This window comes from Aythya fuligula, chromosome 1, assembly GCF_009819795.1.
Source record: "Aythya fuligula isolate bAytFul2 chromosome 1, bAytFul2.pri, whole genome shotgun sequence".
NCBI classification, from domain to species: Eukaryota; Metazoa; Chordata; class Aves; order Anseriformes; family Anatidae; genus Aythya; species Aythya fuligula.
The window spans coordinates 58,170,827-58,193,736 of record NC_045559.1 but is presented as its reverse complement, the minus strand read 5'-3'; the positions used below and the strand labels follow the sequence as shown (position 1 = coordinate 58,193,736).

At 42.3% G+C, this 22,910-nt stretch overlaps 1 protein-coding gene across 3 annotated transcripts; it reads right to left on the bottom strand.

The window, feature by feature from the left end:
* Positions 1-172: 172 nt before the first annotated feature.
* Positions 173-18,542, bottom strand: NFYB (nuclear transcription factor Y subunit beta). Of its 3 annotated transcripts, none has more exons than XM_032185720.1 (7): positions 18,410-18,542; positions 8,530-8,623; positions 7,887-8,017; positions 5,829-6,026; positions 3,758-3,839; positions 825-904; positions 173-617 (listed from the first exon to the last, which is right to left on the bottom strand). In XM_032185720.1, exons 2-7 carry the CDS (start codon positions 8,621-8,623, stop codon positions 585-587), a joined length of 618 nt encoding a protein of 205 aa, XP_032041611.1. In that variant the 5' UTR covers positions 18,410-18,542; the 3' UTR covers positions 173-584. The 3 variants fall into 3 exon arrangements, with proteins under 3 accessions (XP_032041611.1, XP_032041602.1, XP_032041619.1); XM_032185711.1 differs by having other exon boundaries at positions 18,438-18,542; XM_032185728.1 differs by lacking the exon at positions 18,410-18,542 and adding an exon at positions 17,505-17,676.
* Positions 18,543-22,910: the final 4,368 nt, after the last annotated feature.

Here is a 22,910-nt window from a genome sequence, read left to right as displayed (position 1 = left end):
AAAAAACAGTTGTAGCAATTCTTCTGAGCTGCTAGTTTCATGAGGAAAAAGTCCCTTTCAAAATTTCAATAAATATACTGACATCTAAAGTTAGTTGAGGTTGTCATGCAAGACAAGTTACATAACCAAGACCAACTCAATCTTTATAATAAAGGCAACTTGCATTCAAAAATGAACTTTACCCTTACATTTTTATTCAAAGGGTAAACATGAATTAACCCAGCTGTTTACCTGAATTACAAAAGTAACATGATTCAATATGAAAATAAGAAACTGTCTACAAATCTCTGACAGTAATAAATTGCAATATACAATGCATACAGGAGTTATACAGAGCAACAAACTCTTGTACAAAACAAAAATACTTTAATACCTTTAAAATCCAATTTGTTTTTTTTTAAAATCATTCATGAAAAAGATTTGAGTCAGAATTCACACCTCAATTAGTCTAGCTTCAGGTAGCTACATTACAGCTATTTAATATACAAAGAGATAAATCTCTCCACCAGTCATTAAAACTGTCTTTTTGTTAGAGTTTCACTGCTTCTGCGTCTCATGTTCCCAGATCCAAAGTTGTCTTCAAATCATGAGAACTGAATTTGTTGAACACCGGAGATCTACAGAAAGAAAACGGAAGCTTACGTTCAGTGTAACCTTTTTTTGAAATTGCACCATCGTTAGCAGCCTCGAGTTGTCAGAGCGTTGGAATGTCATGACAGCCACCAAAAGACTAAATCATTGATTTCTGGTTTTCAGAACAAGGCAGCTGAACTAGCGTTTGAATGTTAGCAGCAGAAGGGAGAACAGATGACGGGATACTGTACCTGTTGGTATGATGTTGTGTAGACCATAACATTCTGCTGTTGGCCGTCTGTAGTTATTAAGCCTGCTGGCAACTGATTAGCTGAAAGAAAAAGCATTTGAAGAGAGTTAGACATGATCTGCAGGCTACATGGAGCCCTGTTTGTAGCATCTGTCACTTAAATAACATTTAGTTGTGGTCCACTCTGGGACTACAGAGCAATTCCTCTCAGGACAGCTACATACTACACTGCATTCAGTCATGCTTGTTACTGAGTGTGAAGTGTCAATGAGCTTATTCCCATTAGTACTTCAGAATCCAAATCCATTATCTGATTTTTCATCACTTAATCTGCACGTATCTGAACAAGAAACCCAGTGAAAAAGTCGTGCTTCTTTATAAGAACAGGGACCTGAACGTGGAAGAAGCACAAAAGGTGGTAGAGATGAACAGAGGCAGGCAATGAATAATAAAAAGAAAAAAAAAAAAAAAAAGAAGCACTGGCAGAGGTATTGACAGGAAGCCAAAGACCTGACATTATGCCAGATGACTTCAGCATTTCTTTCAGGGTACCACACCAGCGCTCTGAATTTCACAGAGGAAAGACACGGCTAATGAACTGAGTAAAAAGCACTTCTGGCATTTGGGGAGAAAATTCAGGGAGTGATGCTCTAAGTTAAACCCTGACAGTAAAGTATATGGTAAGCTCGCTGACATTCAGAGTAAATACACGTTACAATTGTTAGTTGGAAGTAAAGCAGCAAAACTTCCAAGCTGTAAGTTCCTATAGCACACCATTCTCCACTAGGAGACAAAAAAGGGACTTTTTTTCTGTTCTGAATTATGGCTGTTACTATGTACAAATAAGATGCAAACCCCATAAAAATCCAAAAACCCAGTGTAATCCTAACAGCTTTAATATGAAAGCTGGTGCTTGGTTTTGTTGAACATCATCATATTATCTTTCAAACACTTAAGCTGCACATTAAGAGACGTATTAAGATCAGAGTTAGAAACAGCTTGGGCAGGTCTAAAATTTTAGCACCCTTCAACCCAAGTTCCACATCCAACAGCCAGGTCAGAGACCCAGCATTAACCTCTGGTGAAGATCTAAGACCAAGAGCTCAGGGCTATGCTACAGTAACACAGTTTTCACTACTGCTGCTGCTGCAGCAAGACCATCACCCTGAAGGGATCTATAGCTGCACCTCCACGGAGAGAAATGCCTGCAGCACACGACACGATCAGCCACTTCAGAGACATATTTTTTTCCTCCTCTTCTGTTATCTGCTACTGCAATGTCTCCCTTGGCACCCTTCCAGGACTTAGTATTCTCTTCCAAAGCTGCTCTTTTCAAATCACAGCAGGTTAACGCTTATTTCATAGAGCACACTGAGGCTCCCAGGCCTGGGATATTTGGAAAAGGGGGCAGGAGCAGATCTTCAGCCTTCTGCCACTTAATGGGGGCCGTATCAAATTTGTTAAGGGGTCAGAGCATCCACAGATGGAATGGGATTCCTTTTTTCTGGTTTCCAATTTCTGGTGGGCATTGTACTCAGGCCAAGCAGAGTATGAGCATCCCTGAGAAAAAACTTTTAGTGAACTCACCGCTTGGCCCAAAAAAAGGTACTGGATGCAGACACAATCAAAACATTCCAACTATTTTTCCCCCTCAACTCCTGAGCTGCAGTTTAAATGCACGAAGACCTGAGCATATACAAGATACAGTTTTTAGAACAGTATCTATATATTGATTTGACAACCTTTCAAGCTGGACAGACCTCCAATAGCTGCAATCCAGGAATTACAAGCAACATATCCAAGGTAAATAAATTGGGTCCGTAGTTTCGTTGGTACCCTACTACTTCTGAACCAAGAACTATTACGTAAGTGAGTACAGATAAGAGTTTGCTATTTGCATTTCCTAATCTTCAATTGGAAATTAAAAAAAAAAAAAAAAGTAAAAAAGAAAAAAAGAAAAAAAGGTAAGCTTTCTGCAAATCCCCTGTAGTATTTAGGTTTAGATTCTTAAATTCCAGCCAGTTTTATGAACTTATCTTCCAACCTAAGAGAGAGCATAACAGTCTCTACTGTTTTGTATAGCTGAAGTCATCAAACTAGGAGCAAAGTGTTCTGTTCCAGAACCTGAGTAGGTCATCTCTGTTCTCAGACTTTGAATTTTTGCTAGCTCTGTAGTATACCAATGATCTCACCAGGAACTATGACAAAAGCTACACCTCTTAATTCCTGTACCACCTTATCATGTAAAAGACAAGGTGAAGGCTATGCAAGAATCCAGCACCAACAACACCAAAAAGCAGAGACCCAACAAGTGTCAGGCCTTAATTCACAGCATAAGGAAGAAAAATTATAGTAAATGCATATGATGTTCCTTCCCCTATATTTTTTAGGTGCTAATCTGTTCGTTATTTTGAAAACATAAGAAATACTAATTGCTTTAGAATTCTGTGAAGATTATGTTCTCCACTGGCTCTTTCTGAAAGACCAGATCCGCAGGTCATCACATGATGTTTACTTTAGTTTGTCCCCAACAGTCCTGCAAGTAGAAGAAATGGAGCCTAAATGTGTAGCTATTTAAAAAAAATATATAAAATTCAGGTTTGCATCTTTTATTACAATACGTGCTTATGTGTAGAAAAAAATACTGTCCCTAATGTATATATTTAAAAATCTTCCAGAGCTGACATTAACTATTACTAGAATGTCAGCATTTACCAGTGTATTAGCTAATTCTGACTGTAAGTTCTACTGACTGGGAAGAGTTTATCTTGGCACAGGGTATACTCCAGACATCTCAAATGAAAGCCTCAGGGGATGTAACACAAGTGGTCAGTCCAGAATGTCTTCCTCAGTTAAGAGTTCTGATGTCTAAAGGAAATGCTATCTTTTGAAAAGCCATAGCAATAATGAAATCAATTAAGGAGTGTTACTTACTAAATGCTTCCTCTGTGAGCTCCTCACTTAGACCATCTCCAGTTGTAACTGTTCCCCCAATTCCCTTTTCTCCTTTCATTGCCTGGAGAGAAGAAAAAAAGTATTTGTATTAGAGTATTGTTGGTGTGAGATTGTTTCAAGGACCCAAGACCTCTATCCAAAGTTTGGAAGTTGAGCTGGAGTTTGAAATCCAAGACCTGCAAAACTATTGTATTTAAGACTGTGCACAGTATGAGAATACATAAAGGGTGTTTTTCATCATAGCTATACTCCTCAGAAACAAAAACTCAAAAATTGAGATTGAGTAGAAAAGGTTTTCAGCTGCTGCACAGAGTCAGAGATCTGCAGTAACCCAGCAGCAGTCAGCACGTTTGCAAGAAATCACAGAACCTCAGAACTACTGAGTGTGCAACATTTGCTTACCAACAATATGCAAGCGCCATCCTCATACAACTAAGGGTTGACATTTAAAACCAAGATATTGGATTTCTCTCCCCACAGCAAGGACTAGAGCCAGAAGGGGTATCGGCACAGAAAGCCAAGGCTCCTAGTCATATGCATGCAGTTGTACAACTGTGAGGCTCTATTACATAAGAATACACAGGAAAATATTAAAAAAAATTTTAAATATTAAAGGTAAGAAATGTGTTCTCTGCACCTGTTTCATGGAGAATAAATGCATAAGCTTCAAAGCAGCATTTCATACAGTACTCTGAAGAGGGAATGGATGTTTAAAATTGATAGGAAAAAACATCCAAACCATTACTTAGCTGAAAACCAATCCCAACGATCTGCTACTACAGTATATACATCTGCAAAAAATAGACCTCTCAGAAGAAGAGCAGAATAGACCTACTTCAGACTTCTCCAGAAGAACTGCAACTAGCTCAGCACCACTTGCATTTCTAATTAATGCACATGCGTGTGCCATCCAAAGTGCTGTAACTGCTAGAGAGAAGTAGAAAAAGACAGCAGACGGCAGTGCTTCAACTTTTAGATTTCACCTCCTGTTACTCAGTTAAACACCCTCTCACAATCCACCATAAAAAATGATCTTCTGGAAAGGGGAAGTTTAAAGTGCTATCAGCAAATTGAATATCACTAATGAGCCTTAGTGCCATTAATTGAAAAAACTTTGATTTGCAGAACAGAGAAAGCCTGAAGAACATCGTCTTCTACAGTACTGTTAATTCAGACATCCCTGCTTCACTCATGCCAGTAAAACCAAGCTTATTTTCTTTCTTCTTCCCATGATTATTTTAACCCTGAACAATTTCTTCATTTGGGTTTTTAAAGAAGGGAGGTCATTGGATAAAAATGCATTTGATTTGTTTGGTTAAATCTGGTATTCTGAGGTAGCAGAATACAAAGTAAAGAGGAAAGCATCATTTCCTTTGGTCTCCAAACAGCAAGGGAGGTGGGGGAGAAGGAACAAAAATTCCAAGCAGAAGCAACTTCTTTTTTTAAAAAAATAAATATTTGTGAAAGGTAATAAAAAAGTCACTTTCTGCTAGAGAAGGGATAAAGAAAAAGTGCTTCGATCACATAACTATCAGGTACGAAGTATCAAAAGCAAACTAAGAAAAAAGTAAAGAAAAACCAACAGATTACAACACCACTGTAGCAGATAGCCTTTTATGCGAATAAGTATTCCAACATGAGAAAAAACTTTCTTTTGCATATCTGAAGCCCAGAAAAGCACTAGGCATTAGGCCAGATCCTCAGAGGATGCTGTCTAGTACAGTTTTATTGACTGAACCCAAAGATCGAATTAAGTATTCTTAATAGGCACCTTTAAAGAACAGAATGATTTACTACCAACAATATATTAGACAAAGTTATCTAGTTGAAAGCTCTAACATCTTTGAATCAGCAAGTCTAATCAAAATGCCTTTTTTTTTTTTCCCCTGTCTTGTTAGGTTCTGGAACATTTTAAAACATCACTGTAGTCCCAATTGGCCCCTGACAATAGCTGTGAGATACAAGGTGGCCATTACACAATGATGACGTGGAGCTTAGAATAAACACAAGCAGGTCAAATAAATGAGGAAATACTGAAGGATATACCAACCTCTCTGAATTTTTGGAGGTATAACTTCAAAGGTTCAACATAGCTATCAAATCCCAAGGTAGACATGGCAAAGAGAATATCTTCTCCATTAATGGTCTTTCTTTTCTCTTGGTGACACCTCTCACTTGCTTCTGACGTTATAAAGCTGATGAATTCACTTACACACTCTTGCACACATTCTTTTGCATCCTTAGCAATCTAGGGAGAAAAAAAAGTGTCACAAATTGATTCATCAAGACCAAAGAACACTAAAAACACAAAACAGAACAAAAACCAAAACCAAAAAAAAACACAGCAGGTTGCAATAGATATTAAAGGAAGCATCCCAAAGCCTGATAATAATACCCATTTAGGCAACAACTGTATAAGGGAACCACTGGATGTCATCACTGCTCTGTGGAAGCACAGCTGCAACATGATTTTAACTGAAGTTTTACTATTTCAAGCAGAACAACCAAGTGCCAGGATCTCCTGAACTCATAATTGTGTCCTGTACAAGGTTTTATATATAGATGCATCTCAATATTGTGCCTGAATTTGCTTACCTACTACGTCTCTTACAACCTGCTCATTACAATATCACAGCCCACTTTCACCTTCCTTTCAACAGACCCAGCAGCTCCAACCCCACTGTAGTACATTCCCACAAACCTGGCAATGACAAGTATGTTTATCCTGACTGGATTAAGGGACTAAAATATATGCCTAGCGGTGAGCTTCTCTAGTGCTTTAATATTCTGGTATAAATTTTGCAAATGAGAGTTCAACTGAAGAAACATACGCCCCTGGCAAGAACGAAATAAATTTGATTATGGTTTTCAGCTGGACAAAAGTAATTTACCTGACTTAAAATAACAGCAACCATTACTCACGATTACTTGGGAAGCTGACAGGAGCCAAATGAAGGCTTATAATAATTAAGATTCTTATTCTTCACACGTTAAGAACCTGTTTGTATTTTCTTTTTTTTTTTATATGAAGCAGTAACAATACGTAGAATCTTCACTAGTTCTGCTGATATTTTCAGAGGAATAGAGCCAGATTTTCAGAAGTACTCATCAGCCAACAGCTTCCCTTGCAGCTTTTCACAAAGACCTCCCTGATTTTTCAAGATAGCTCATCATCCCATATGCTAAATTCTTGAGAAAAATCTCATCTTGATTGCTAAAATTCATGACAATATGGAACAGTGAAGAAATTTTCACAGCAAAGATATAAATGTAACACCCAGATCTCCAGAAAGCCCTAAACACTATGAAGTACAAGCAGATGCAAGAAAATTTTGCCTTCTATTTAAAGGGATCTCAAAAAAAAAAAAAAGAAGGAAAAAAGGCAGCCTTAGCGAAGAAAAAAATAATAGTTGGGCAAGAAGTAATTCTGGAATACAATAGACAAATGGCAAGTAATAGCAATCCTGCAAAGTTTTAAGATCAACTGGTAGAACATTCAAACACTTATAACCAGTCTTAGCTTAAAATTGATTTAAAAGGTCTGTTCTTAGAAGAAAGAAATACATGTAAAAGAAGTCTTTCAATATCTGGCTTTACTTGCTACACGATATAAGGCAGGCTTCTTAGGTCATTTTGGTATTTGGACATGTAAAAATTGAGGCAACGGATGACTAACCATTTGCTTTCCTCCACGATGAGAAATAGATTTTTATTTCCCCTACTGTATTTCACTTATTCCAAATTTTAAACAACTCAAACAAAGCACAAGATTGAATTTTGTAGGAGAGAATTACATAGAAAACATTCTTGCCAACATGGGATTTTCACCAAGTCTGCCTTGTTATGACAATTTCAGAGAACACATCTTGGAAGAAAAAAAATGCCCTTGAAAGCCCTATGAAGCTCACTCTCAGGAGCTGAAGATCCTGTAATGATGGAAATTATAAAAAGCTTTCAGAACCCTAGGAAAAGTGGACAGATTTTATATATTTTGAAGGCTTTCCTCCAATAAACAGGGATCATTTGGGAATGTTGTGCTACCAGCTTAAGTGCACTCAGAAGGAGTAAAACTCATTAATACACTTTCTTTACCAGATAAAGACATTACCTTTCCTGTTTGGGGTATAGCATTTTTCATTATCCTTGCAACATTTGCAATTGGAAGATAGATATCTTGTTCTCTAAAACTCTCTTTTGACCCATTTGTATCTTCATGATCATTCATGCTGTCCTCTGTGTCTAATGAAGAAAAGGAAAGTTAGCAGAAATCGTGTTTGATAGACAACAGGCAATAATTAATCAAGCATAAAATATTCCACTGAAAGATTAATCATTTTTGAAAGAGCAGTGTATTAACATTGTAGAAATAGCCACAAAAAGCAACAGATGTGACATCAGGGTATCTTTATGGACGTTCAATATCATATTTACCTTACAATGCACAGAAATCTATGTGGCTGCTGAAAACCAAGCATTCTTAATGTCACGTCAAAATAAAAATCCTTTCTTAAAAGATCGAGTTGTGGTTTTTTTTTGTTTGTTTGTTTTTTTGTCATCACCCCCAAGGACACAGTATCAATGTTGACAGATCTAAAACTCACCTTTAGATTACAGGAAAAATGCATTATATGGTGAAGCATTATGAATACAAACAACTGCAAATACTTAGCATGAGAACTGACAGCAGAGAACTGTACAAGAGGTGGAAGGAAATTACACACAGAGAGAAACAGTACTGGTACATTTCTTACCATCGTGAGGCTGTATCACATAGTGACTACCACCAATGTAATCTCCAGCAATTCCTAACTGAGAAGCATCCGTCGTGGAGCTATCACCGTCCATCTAAAACCAGAAGAAGCAATGCTTTCAGGTATGGTTGCTGTGCCGGAAGGGCAGCTATTGCTGAAAAACCACACTTTAAGAAGCTTATGAGACCAATTTTTACAGAGCTGTAAGTATTTTGCCATTTGGGAACAGCACACTCATTGGTGCTGAGCTTTACTCATTTTTTTTGATCAGTTCTTTGGATGCAAAATACTAAAGAATTATTGCAGCTATTTCTCTCGTTCATGCAAAAATGAGAAGTTAAAGGAACTTAACTAAAGGAGAGGTAGGTTCATACATTCCATTAAAACAAAGGTTAGCACTTCCTAGTAACTTTCTCTTTTTGACAAACTATTGCCCGTTCCCAGATCAGGTATCAGGGCCAAGCACCTATGGAGATGAAAATGCAAAGCCACAGGCAATCAGAGTAAACTGCAAGACCATGCTAACAAGTGGAGTTTAAAGGTAGTTTTGCTCCCCTTATCTTGCAAAGTAACAACAAAAAGTTTCATTATAAAGAGTTTCATTATTTTTCCAGTAGTAAGGCCACCTAAGACTACTCATACAGCAGTACAAGATGCTTTTGACATTATTCTTCAAGTCCCAGCTGAATTTCAGCTGTGAGTCTGAAGTCTGCAGAACACAGCGTCACAGGCAAATTGTTAGCTGCTTTTCTGACAGTGAAAATAATGAAACTGCTTTGTGAAACCTGCCCAGAAATTCAGCTGAAGGCACAGGCCGTGCACAGGAACATTTGGTACATGCACCACAAATCCAGATAGCAACTTGTGCGGTTGCAATGACAGGCTGACCAGAACAGGTCAAGGCATCTGTTTCTCCGAACAGTCCTCAAAACCTAACCCCAGTTCACCAAATGCGTTACCTACAGTTCTTATACAAAGCGCACCCTTTGCTTTCCATTGCCCAAGCAGCTTTTCTCAAGCTGACCAACTTTTCCTAGCCAGACCTCAGGACCAGCTCTCCATCCTCATCCTTCCTGAGGCAGGAGTCACTCCTGGCTGTCTTCTGAGTCGTGTTTGCCTTTGCTTTCCCAGCTTCTGTCCTGCCTCGCTCCTCATTTTTCCTCCTCTCACAATGTTCCTACGTGGCGGCCAACAAGAATTCTTCGCCTTCAGGCTTTAGAAACTGGGCACAGTTCAATGTGGGATTTAAATACTAGGAGAAGGAGGGATGCCAAGAGACAGGCTCCCTTCCCTGCTGCCTTGTCCCAGGAGGCACCGACTACATTTCAGCCAGAGGAGTCCAGGAGATGCACCTGCCCTTCCCATCCTTCTATCCCAGCTATTTGTTGCTAAGTCCCAAAATTTGGGAACAAATTTACTTTGTAAATGAGTAGAAGTTTGTATCCCTTTAGTTTGTATCCCTTTTTATCCCTTTCCACCAGGAAGCAGCAATCTGGTACATCACTGCCTGCTGCATCCCCATTTTGTCACAGGACACAACGCTCGGATACACAACAGCGAATGCTTCTGCCCAGGCAGCCAGTTACTGTATCACATTTGCTTTTCTACAGAAATAATGAAATTTCTCAAGCACTACCACCAGGCGCTCAGTAGGAAGCTCAGACCAATGTGAAACCGTGGCAGACAACGGCTCTGCTTTCAGAGGGGTTATTTTAGTGGTGCCAAGTACAAGTCTGAATTTGAGTCTCTTAAAACTTGAGCAATCTTGTGTTGTTTTTTTTCCAGTTGCAGATGTCTTGAAAATTAGCGTATTAAAAAATAAACTTTTCCAGAGCATTTAGCTCCCATACTTCCCAGATATCAGGTTTTTGTGGTCTGGGTTTAAATACATAAGATTGTAATGATGCTGCTTTTGGAGAGGGGAAACAATGCAAAAAAATTATGGATGGAGAAGGGGCTCCCAGCACATCCAGATCTCTTTCAACACTGGCTCACAGATTTAAAGATATTTCTGAGTGCGTTTACAGACACCTTTGCTCCAGATTTTCTTTGCTGTGGATAACATTTGACAAGCCTGCTAACGCTCTGCTGCTCACCTGCTCCTAGACAGTCAGCTCTGCCAGCCCCGTTCGGCACCCCACGCCATCCCTGCAAGATGCAGGTACCCCTCCTGTCCTTGGGGAACCACCTCTGTCCCAGGAAGGAGAGGTGGAAAGGGAAGGATTTTGTTGTCGCCGAGCCCCCGCAGCTCACCTGCCTCCATTTGCCTGAAAGTGGGGGGAGGCAACCTCGTGCTATTTTTGCACCTACCAGAAACATGAGTAACGCAGCCTCTCTCAAATCTGAACTTTGCCTGTGGCCACAAGGGCTGGGTTTTTGCTTTCAAGCTCTGAAGCAGCATCTGGTGCCACACATGGCCACAGATGTGCAGGTAACCTGAATGCTGAGTGCTGCTCACATTCACGGCAACGGTGCCGCCGCTGGAGGTGGCCTTGGCGCTGTTTCAAGGAAAAGCTTTTTCCTCTTCTTCACCGAACTGACTGCTGCACACATGACCTGCTGCTTCTTTTAAGGCACTTCTGGTCGTTTTTGATGGGCATTTGTAAAATGGTTTTGCCCAAAGGGAGGACAGCACTTTATACTTCAGCTTTCCATGTGCCAGCTGCCGTGCCAATTCACTCCGTCTGCATGCTGCAGGCTCTTTGCTTAACGTTGATTCTCAATTTTTCAAAGGGTTTAGAGTTTGCTTACTCAGCTCACTGTAATGACAATGCAAGGATATGGCAATCCTGAGCATCAAGAACACGAAAACTGACATCACCCTTCCTTAAAACAGTCGTGTCACTTTTCCTTCCTCAATCTGGAGTGGTTACGCTCTGCAGTCTGCTAAATCCCAAAAGCTGCTTCCAAAATTAATTTCGGATTTTCTGGTAGTCTTGTTCTCAGTTTCAGCTCTGAATTTAACTCCAAATTATGGACTCCAAAAACTTTAAGCTTTGAGTTTTATTCAGCCCCAGCTCTATTTTAAATGCCTTGAGGTTCCCCTCCACCCCCGTCCCTTTCTTTTTTCGGTTTTCGATGAACCGTATCTTCTAAAACGTTGTCTTCTTCTGACTGCAATGTTCTTCAAACTTCTGCAGTGATGTGACAATTCACTTGTGTCTGCTCACCCATTCTGCAGGCACTTGCATTTTGTACGTTACCCTTAGCATCCAGCACTAGGTGAACACTAAAGCTTCTCCATCCATACCCATCTGAACCTTTGCTGCCAAGCCCCCATAACATTAGGGAACCAACACGCTTTCATTAGCCTCAGTGGCCTTCAAAAGACAATTCCTGTTTGAGTCTCTTCTAAAAGCGTCCTGCATCTCTTGGCAGCTTTGACCTCATTAGATTAATGCATCCTCCAAGATCCGTATTTACTTTTATTCTCTTCTGTGTCCACGTTTCCATTTCTACTTATAATATGTGTCATCTGATAATTAGTGAGAATTTTCTGCTGCTTATCACCATTACCAATCAAAACCAGCAATTAGATCAGCAAAACCGAAAGGAAAAGGCTTGCAAAAGAAAAAGGCAGATCTGTCTCTGATAAAGCAAACAGGCACGGACAGCCTACTATCTCCTGAAATTACTTCTGTGGCTATTACTGCAAGAAAGGTTTTCAGCTGCCAGGACAACCTTGGGGCGGTGTAACACCCTTCTGTGTAACACTTGGCAGGGCCAGGTGCTAATCCAGGATCACGGGACAATTTGGCTGGATCACAGGGGAAATTCCAGCTGTAAGGGGCTCAGGAGGTCTCCAGGCTAACCCCCTGCTCAAAGCAGGGTCAGCTCTGCGCTCAGAGCAGGTTGCTCAGGGCTTCGTCCAGTTGTGACTCAAAGACCACCATGGATGGAGAGGGCCCAACTGCCCCAAGAGCCTGCTCCACTGCTGGACTGGCTTCATGGTGAAAAGTTTTGGGCCCCTCAGTACAAGAAGGACACTGAGGCCCTGGAGTGTGTCCAGAGAAGGGCTATGAAGCCGGTGAAGGGCCTGGAGCACAAGGCCTGTGAGGAGCGGCTGAGGGAACTGGGGCTGTTCAGTCTGGGGAAAAGGAGGTTCAGGGGAGACCTCATTGCTCTCTACAACTACCTGAAAAGAAGGTGTGGGGAGCTGGGGGTTGGCCTCTTCTCACAGGTAACTAGTGGTAGGACTAGAGGGAATGGCCTCAAGTTGCGCCAGGGGAGGTTCAGGTTGGCAATGAGGAGACATTTCTCCTCAGAAAGAGCAGTCAGGCACTGGGACGGGTTGCCCAGGGAGGTGGTGGAGTCACTGTCCCTGGGGGTGTTCAAGGAAAGGTTGGATGTGGTGCTTGGGGACATGGGTTAGTGGTGACATTGGTGGTAGGGGGATGGTTGGACGAGGTGATCCTGGAGGGCTTTTCCAACCTTAATGATTCTGTGAAAAGCAGCGGCATTGCTACACATTACTCCAACCCCAGCAAGTTCTGTGGGAGAAGTGCAGTCAGATTTCATTTTGGTTTTTAATTCAATGCTAGATCACAGTATCTGAATTTAGCAACTGCACTTAATGCACCATACAGTCACCCTACTAATATTTCTTTGAGTTCAGAGTTTGACACAAACATGACCTTGCCAAAAAATGTGGCCACTGCTATCCCACTTACTTCATAAAGAACACACAGGTGCTTCTTCAGGTATTATAGTTTATACTTCAGATGATCAAAACTCCAGAAGTCACTTAGATCACCATATATTGAACACTGAATGTCAGCACAGAGTCCGTAATACATACAACACAATCCAATCCTGAGAAAATACTGGTCTAATACGTTTATAATTAATTTCCCTCCAAAAAAAAAAAAAAAAGAACAAAAATAACAACCTTCCAGTGTCACTACAGTTGCTCTGAAAATGCAATACAACGTAGCATAGAAACAACTGCTGCCTGCAGTAACTGAAGTGCCTAGGAGACTAAAAAAAACAGCAATTCTTCAGCTGGCAGGCTTAGTAGGAAAAGAGTGACTTCTTTGGATGGAAGTAGCTGCTAAATTTCATAAACAGACAGAATCCTGGAAGATATAATCCTAAAACTCGTGTTCAGAAAGGGGCCGGGAGGGTGGGTAATCTCAGAGCAGATTACCACAGGACTTGCCACAACTTGAAACACTATTTGCAGATCATGGATCTCGTTTGCACCGTGGCAGTTCTGGCATGCAGAAATTGCAATGTTTTTTCATACAAGGTGGTGTCTCCTGCATCTGTGTGGCCACCGAATCACGAGGAAGGAGGGCTCCCAACACATTGCTCAGTAGCAGGCACTACACGAAACTGCAGTTTTGTGAACTAAACCGCACACTTGTGAAAGGCACTTCCATTTTGCAGCTCACCCTTCTTCGCCTCCAGCACAAGGAAATCACCGACGCTTCTCCACACATACACACACTGACTGAAGCAAGACCAAGAACCAAGGATGTCAGAAATGACAACGTGTGGGTTTTAAAAGTCACAGAACTGTAGAATCATTTAGGTTGGAAAAGTCCCTTAAGATCCTGAAGCCCAACCACCCACCTAGCTACCCAGCCCACCACTAAGCCATGTCCCTGAGCACTGCATCCACACACCTCTTAAAGACCTCCACGGCTGGGGACTCCACCTGGGCAGCCTGTTCAGTGCCTGACCACCCTCTCCGTGAATAAATTATTCCTGATAGCTGACCTAAACCTCTCCTGGTGTGACTTGAGACTGTTTCTATGTTGGCAAAAAGCATCTGGACACAGAAGCAGCACAAAGTTGATTTTTTTTTCATGCCACTGTCATCTCTATTAGAGGCGACCAAGAAGATACAAATGAACAGATCCAGGAAAAGCAACCCCAGAAATATGTTGAAAGGGAAACACTCCAGATCAAGGGCATCAAAGAAAACTCAATGATAAGCTGCAAGCGAGTGCACATACAGGTTTACACAGCCATCTGGTAGAAAGTTTTCTGGGGGATGCTTAAAAAATATGCTTCTGTCAGCTGCCGACAACTCAGACAGTTCCCAGAATATATCTACACTGAATGAAAAAAAAAAAAACACAACTCATTACCTTAAAGGAAATCTTGCATCCTGCTTAATCTTAAAAGTTCTCTTAAGAGACTGGTATCTGTGGCTCAGCTAAATCGTAAGGAGGCGAGAATGCAAGCCCAGAACTGCGAGCACTGAGGCGAGGATGGGTCTTAGACTTACATGAGCATGAGAGGCAAAAAACAAATGAAAAGATGGGAGGATCTTGCCTTCCGAATTACGTGACAGCACTTTGTGAGCCTGGTCTCTCAAGGGAAACCGTGTCTCGTCTTCTAAGCACTTAATGAGGTATTCATGCACACCACCACTCTGCCAAATTTGCTGTCCCACAAGAGTCCCACCGCAGAAAATTGTACATAAAGAACTGAAGCACCTGGAACTTGCCATGTGGCTGTCCCTGCCACTGAAGAAGGACAGAAATGGTAACTAAAGCTGTAGGTAGTAACTGCTTCAGCTGTTGTAGATTTGTTTTGCCACAATCCCTTATCACAGGAAATGTAAGCCTGAAAGCCTGTACGTAACATCTAAGAGACAACAAAGTTTTACTTGGGCTTTCTGTACCTTCATTTGCTGCTCCTATATTGAAATACTGAAAGACTTTCTAAATTGAAAATACAGCATTAATTCCCTTTGATTTTCAGTGACTTCTGGAGAATTTGATTTTCCACTGAGTTCTCACCTGGCAGCGAAGCACTGTCTCCTACAGCTGAAAACACTGACTGGGAAATGCATTGGCGGGCACAGGGCATCATTCCAGCAGATCCACAGAAACATAAAGATAAAACCCCTTGGCACGTGCCTGGAACACAAACAGATGCCATGCCGTCTCTCTCAATCTCCAGCTCCCCTAATCTCTCACAGAGTTCTCCCCCACAGCAGAACAGCCTCAGGAGTGGCAGATTGATGCCGAGAGAACCCGACAGCTTCACTAACACTTGTTAGCCTGCACTGAGCTCCTTCCCCTGGACCACAAGAAGGAATCCTCCACCTTATGAAATCCAAGCAGGGCCTCTCCACCCTCCCACCATCCCCATCTGATGATGCCAGCCACGTTTATGGCCCATCTTACCAGCCCTAATGTCACAGGCCATGGGCTCCCTCACCCTGCAGCGTGGATCCAGCTGTGCTCTGGGAAGCGGTGACTCCTACCCACGCTGAGGAGCTGCTCAGACACACCGCTAGCTGCAATATATACAACAGCTGGACTAACAACACGCACATTTTTACATCAAACGCGACTGGATCGGTGCTACAGAGAAGCTGTCTGACCATCCATGACTTCATTTCTGGCAGAGAGAGGAGAGAGAAGCTGGAGACAACCTCTAATGAGCAAGGGAATTTAGGTGGCTTTTTTTTTTTTTTTTTGCAGAAGCCAAAGCAGGGCGACAGTGATGAAGAGACACAGCCCCAGCTCCCTCCTGCTGCAGCACTGACCGTAAGGGCCCTGTAATGTTTCCATATTAATTTTTTGGTGCTTTCCTAGCATCTCTGGTGAAAAGCTAAGCTCATCTGTTTACTAAAACAGCAATCCATAAATCATTTTTATTTTAGAAATTTGCTAACATTTGTAAGTTGACTGTGTTTTTTCCTTCATTGTGGTATTATCTCTAGTAAGTGTCAAGGATAATTTATTCTTCTCAAGCAACAGGGCAAGTAAGTTTCACAACGCTATTTCAGGACAGGCCACTTTTTTCAGGCAAAATCATCGAAACTGTTGACACTTCATTTTATTCTATCAATGTTATTTACAAAAGGTCATCAGTATGTGTGTACAGTGGCACATTTTGCACTTTTTCAGAGCATCCTGCCACTAAAATATTAATTCCCAAACACTACATTTTTCCAAAGTACCATTGTAAGTCTCTTTTCAGTTGACATTTCTGCAAGTGTTCCCCCACCTTTTTTTTTTTTTTTTTTTTAAATAAAAGAAGACGCAACTTCAAAACAGTTTGATAGTGTTTCGTGTTTCCTGTCTTCGCAGTATCCTGGACTGCCTTTGTTTTCCTCTCAAATTCTGTACACTGCCTCCCTCCCTTCATGTAATTATTACCACAAACAGGAGGTTCTCTATTGAACTTTGAACTGCTGTAATTGTCAATTATTAAAGCCTAAAGAGTCATATCCAGTCTCCTTGGCTTCTTTCAAACGTAACTTCATGGCTGTACACACTAACAGCCAAGACCATATATAATCACCTGCTCAATGCAGAGCACAAGGAACTCACGCAGACCTCATAAATAATGATTCAGATTAAACCATCGTGGATCTCCCGGAGAATTACACATGGATCCTTCCTTTACATTGAGCTGTCATGCCATAGGCCACAAAAACAAATTAAAAAAAAAAAGAAAGTAATCGCTAAGCTTGCTGTTTAAAAACGCTATGCTAATGATTAAGCATAAACACCATTTCTCCATTCCTGCTAGCCAATTAAAGCCAGATTGTGAATAACACCCAAAGCAGATCCTTCCATTTTGCCACTATTGCCTGGGCTCCTTTTGAGAAAGCGGCAATGCTTTGCTGTGGTTGTTTTTAATTTGACAATAATGTCTATCCAAATCAAACCATGTGTTGCAAGGTAGGCAAGGGCTGAAATTCATATTTTCACTTCCCTGCCTGCCTAGAAAAGTTCAGGTCATTGTCAGCAATTATTTTGCCACCCCTCCAAAACAACCCAAGCCCACTAGGTAACTTTTACACGACAACTCTTTACAAAGCCCGAGCTTTTTGGCTAAGTCCCAATGGACCTGGCAGAGCTAGGATTTGCCTGGCTTTGCGTCCTTTCAGCATTACACTTCCAGCGGGACCCGCGATACGTTTCCTTCATCCCAAGAGCTGCAGAAGCATTATCAGAGCACGTGTCTCTTTCCCTTTCCAGCGTGATTCCCTGCGAGTAACCTACACGGAGCTCTTCCTTTGGGGTCCACCGGCTGCAGCTTCAGGACGGGATCACGGCGGGGATCAGCACCTCGCTCTGCCCATCTCCGCCACCTGCCACGCGTGTTCCTGGCTGACCCCCCTACCTGGCGACCTGCTGGACCTCGCATCCTGACCTTCAACACTGCAGCAAGCAGCACCCAGCGCTGGGGCAGGACGAAACCCTCCTTCCTAAACCCCCTGCACCCCCCCCACAGCCCCACAGCCCCGCTTTTCGGCCCCCCCACGCTCCCCGTGGAGCTTCGTGGGGGCTCCCCACACCCTCCCCAATTTTGGGGCAGCCCCAACGCCGTGGGCGTGGTGGCGGGGCCGCGACCCCCTCAGCACCGGGAGGAGAGAGGAGGGGAAGGGAAGAAGGGAAGGGAAGAAGGGAAAGGAGAGGGCACGGCGGGGCCGCCACCACCACCACAAAGCCGCCCCCCGCCGGGCAGCGGGGCCCCGGGGCCGTCCCCGCCTCCTCCTCCTCTTCCTCCACCTCCTCCTCCTCGGACACAAAATGGAGCCGGGAGGGTGGAGGGGGGGGGGGCGCCTCCCGCGGATAGCGAGAGGGCAGCGGTGGGGGCGGCCGCGCTGAGCCCCCCTCCTCCCTTCTTCTTCTTCTCCTTCTTCTTCCCCACCACCGCCTCCTCCTCCTCCTGCTGCTGCTGCTGCTCCCCGCCCGCCTCGCTTCGCCTCCCGGCTCGGCTCCCCCCCAGCTCCTCCGTGCACAAAGCGGCCGCGGTCTCCGCGGGGCTGAGCTCGCTCGGCTCACCCCCCCCCACCCCAACACTTCCTGGTCCCCGCTGGCAGCGGCGGCAGCGGCGGCGGCAGCGCCGGGGCCCGGGGAGGGAAGACGGACATTTCATTCGAGCCTGCAGTGGAACCGGTTACCAATCATTGGCCGGAGCCAGGCACAAACCTCCAGTGCGGCCCTGGTTGGCTCCCTCCGCAAATCGGCTGTTTGGTTGGACGGAAAATGGCTGCGAAGGAACCAGTCCCAGCGCGGAGCCCCGCTTCCCGCAGCCGGCCTGCCCTCCCTCCGCGCCGCCTACCCCGCCACGCGCGCCGGCTCTTCCCCTCAGCGCGCTGCCTCCCGCCGCCAAGCGCCTTCCTTCCTTCCTTTATTTATTTATTTGTTTTAAGTCAGAGGTGCTGCGAGGCCGTCCTGCCCCTTCCCTCTGTTTCCTCTACACGCACACCATCCCGCTGAAGACCTGAAAACCTTTTTTACACCACCACCCCCCCCCCCGCTCCATGACACGGGGCCTAAAGGGCCTGGTTTCCTTCCACTTTCGGGCTTTGTTGTTGTTCTTAATGCACACGGCCTAGAGCTGGCTTCTCCACCGAGATCTATAAACCCCTCTTACAAAGCATTTATATGAAACACTTCATAACACACCACTGCTGCCATTCACTAGGACTGTAGAGAATGATTTTTGTTTTTGTAGGTGAAGGCAGCCAAACACACTCCCCACACCTGCCACCAACATGTGTCCATTTGTGATCTCCACAGCAGAACTAACAGAACAATTTCGTTTCATACTGCCCTTAATAACCTGTAGTAATTCTTCATTACTTCAGAGTCCTAAGTATCTTGCTAAAGTGTAGTAAAGAAACTCATGTTTCACAATGGTCTTTGTCAGCGTTCTTTACCAAGTTAATACCTGATACACAAATACGTTCCTCTCCAGGTTTTCTTCTGGCGTTTGGATTTAAACAAAGCAAAACCCAATAAACCTTATAAAGTGCCCCTTGTTTTCACTTAGGAATGTTAGTTTCTTATATTTCGTTATACCAGAAAGATTCATGTTCACTCAAAACATCGATGGATTTAGACTGAGTTTCAGGTTTAAAAGGAAACATCAAATGAGACAAATTTTACATGACCTCAGGTTTTTACTTCAAATGCTATTTGCGGCTTCATTCTGCCTCCTGGGTAGTGTGAGCAGTAATTAGTTAATTTTATTTTTTTTTAAATGCCTGGAAGATGTAAAGTAATAAAAGAACATTCACTAACTTTGGGGCCTTAGGGAATGCATTTGTCTATTTTACAGCTTGTGTACACTGAATATAATACCACGACAATGCCCTATTCATCTTGCAATGTTCTTTTAAGATCCTACGGATTCTCTCATCTCAACCTGGAATTTCACAACTGAGTAGAAAGACAAATGCTCAGCACTGTGCAGGTTCTTCAGGGCACAGTGTAGAAGCTGCACTTTATTTTGAACAGCTAGTTGACGTTTTGATTGAAAGTGTGGCCCTTAAATCTTATTACCGTATGTTTTTCAAACTCTAAACAAAAATACTAATTGTTTTACCTGTGACGGTTTTGCTGACATTTCTCACAGTTGCATTGATGAAAAAATTACTTGTCCAATGATTTTATTCAACGCTTTTCTTTAGGACAGCATAGTGGGAACAAGTGCTCGCTGTTACTGGTGACAGAAGAGCTCTCAGTAGTTAAGTATGTCAGCTAGCTGAAACGAGGAGATCCAAGACTTCAATCAAGAGTTCTTCTTTACATACCTCTTATCTTGTGTTCCTTTATTAGTAACAGCTTCTATCACACATTTAGCGTGGAGTCTTTAATTGGTTAATTGTTTTATCCATATGCTAAGTGCATACTTAAGCTCCATATATTTGCAACACCATGTGTTCTATTCATCCCATATATCCTGACGAGGTACATTTCAATTTGTCCAATCTGCATCTCCCCTCTGCTCAATATTAGTGGTGTCTTGTGAGAACCTTGATAAAGTATCTGGTATAACACTTGCTGCTTTGTTATCTACCTGCTTATCAGTTGCAGTCTCAAATTCCTCATCACAGCATTTAGATGTTATATTTTCCAGGCCTGAATATAATTTCTCCTGTCTGTAGTGTGTTCCTTATATTCTGCAGTCAATCCATTTCTCCTTTTAGACCAGGTCAAATTTTGTCCATACAAAAAGAGGGGAAGAATTTGCAAGAGTGGGTGGAGTTAACTGTAGTAAAATGTAAGAGTTTTCACAGAATCACAGAATTGTCTAGGTTGGAAGAGACCTCAAGACCATAGAGTCCAACCTCTGACCTAAACCTCACAACCTTTTGTGAGGTTGTGATCTATTTTGTGAGGTTGTCATTGATGTCTGAAATTTCCAGTAAGGAAATCAAAACCTTCACATATCTTCTGTTCTATCTGGTTAGCTAAGAAAGCTCTCAGAGGTGAGCAAGTGTGCTACAGGTATTACTACAGAACCTTCTTTAAACCGGGATACATCAGCCCACTGCAGATTGTGTCTCAGTTGTGGTCTGGACTCTGTCATTTGAAACAATGTGGTTAAAACAAGAAAATGCAATTTTAAAAGAAATAGCACTGGATGGTAGTAGGGGGTTCATCCGACATCCTCCCGAGTTCTCATTACTGTGCAATTCTGAGTGTAACAGACTGGACATACACGTAGGTCTGTTGTCAAACTATGAACTCCATAATGCTTCAGGAATCTTTTCACTCTTAGCAGATTTATGGGCTAGAGCATTCTTATTTGTAGTAGAAAGTCCTAATTAAAAGATACTTGGAAGATACTACAGAGCCCAACAGTTCTATGTGAAAAAAAAAAAAAAAAAAAAAAAATTGAATATGGAAATTCAGGAGAGATTTTCTACAGGTAAGTAACCAAGCTCAGGAGTCACAGTAGGGTGAGATCAGATGGAATGAATTAAAGTTCAGGACATTTTTAATTTTCCCATAGATCTGTAGCTCTCACTCATGTTGAAAAGAATCTTTAGCTACCACAGTGTAGCTCGCTTTTAGATTGTATTGGCCTTTAAACACTAAAAATTCTGCCACACTTTGAAGGAACTCAGTGCTCGGGCAGCATTCATGCTCTGGTCCCACAGCCCTGACAGGGAGTTGTGCAGGGGCTGTATTGTGACAGTGCACCAAGAGGGAGCTCTTTAATAGCAGGCGGCTTTGACAGCCCCACCATGGGGACCGAAGGAGGTGTTTATTCACAGCACATTGGTATCCAGCCAAAAGGAGGCTGGACAAAGTGTGATTATGAAGTGACTGCAGCCCATCTGGGTGGTATGGTCCAAAGAGCACGGTGCAATCTTGGATTCAATTCCCTGCGCACTTCTTGGGCAAATCACTGTAAATCAAGGTCATCAAATGTCAATTGAGAGCTGCATAAATACCTTTGAAAGTCTGAATTTTAATTATATTGTGCCTCAATTCCCCATCAGCTACATCAGTAACAATACTACTTTCCTACTCGGAGATGAACTGTAAATTGCTTAGACACTAAGAGAACAAGACAGGTAAGAGTGAAGACATTTCCTGAAGACTTCTTGCGACTGAAATAATTTTTGAGTGATTTCCTTGCACTCAAATACTTTTTTTTTTTAAATTATTATTATTTTTTATTTTCCACAAGATGTACAGAAATTTAGTATGTTGATATGTATACCACTAAGTAAATTTGATTAAAATTGGCCAACGTTTCAAAAGTTACTGAGGGAGCTAAGACAAATAGGCAGTGCATGAATGCATAAGTCTTGTTCCCTTAGATAAAAAGAAAAATCAACTCATTGTTTTTACCCGTGGAACAGCTAGTCAAGCAAGTAGATCCTAAGATACTACTTGTAGTTTAGATGTACTAGTTATTCTCAGCCAGGTGGGGTTAAACGTGGCTAGCAGCAATCCCTTTGAAATGTACCTGCAGCAGAACTGACTTGTAATCAGGTAATTGATTTGTTAAAACATGTCTAAAGCATCAAGTATAAACGCACCACAAGAGCAACAAAGAACATCAAAGTACACGTGCAAGAAGGTGGTCCAGACAGAATCGTTTAAAAGATAAGATGAGATCTTGGCAGAAGTCTTGGCTGCGAATAATACAGCAACAGTTGGAGGTGAAACTCTAACTTTGTTTTCCACAAAGCAATGCCACACTTTTATTGAGATGCAATCTGACAGGAGCCTTGCTTTGTGATTATGCAATTATAGCCTCCTGGATAAAAAAAACGTGTGCAATGGTTCGGGCTCCTTTTGAAACACAGGGGGAAAAAAATCAATGTTCATTTTAAATGGCAAAGGATAACATTATTTGGCTTTTCAAACCTTATGACAAGTAATACAAAGTATAGAAAGAAAAGCTTCAGTATCTCTAGTAAAACTAGATACTCTAGCAAAACTTTTCTGTAGCTAGATATATGGCACATTTGCAGCTGTCATTCACATGGGTTTATTTGTTATCATCTGCACTCAGCTGTATTGTGTGGTTATGTGTTTTTGGTCTTCTCCTATTATCAGCTATATGTGGGGTTGAATTTACCCAGTAGCATGAGTATGGTGAAAGACATCTTACTTCATTCTGCTGTGTAAGAGAACAAGCAGCTGCTTAATGGC

Coding starts and splice junctions, on each gene's coding strand:
- NFYB (XM_032185720.1), bottom strand. CDS start 8,623: ATGGACGGTGATAGCTCCACGACGGATGCTTCTCAGTTAGGAATTGCT. Junction 8,018..8,529: donor TGTGATACAGCCTCACGATG/GTAAGAAATGTA, acceptor TTTCTTCATTAG/ACACAGAGGACAGCATGAAT. Junction 6,027..7,886: donor CTATACCCCAAACAGGAAAG/GTAATGTCTTTA, acceptor TTTTCTCCCTAG/ATTGCTAAGGATGCAAAAGA.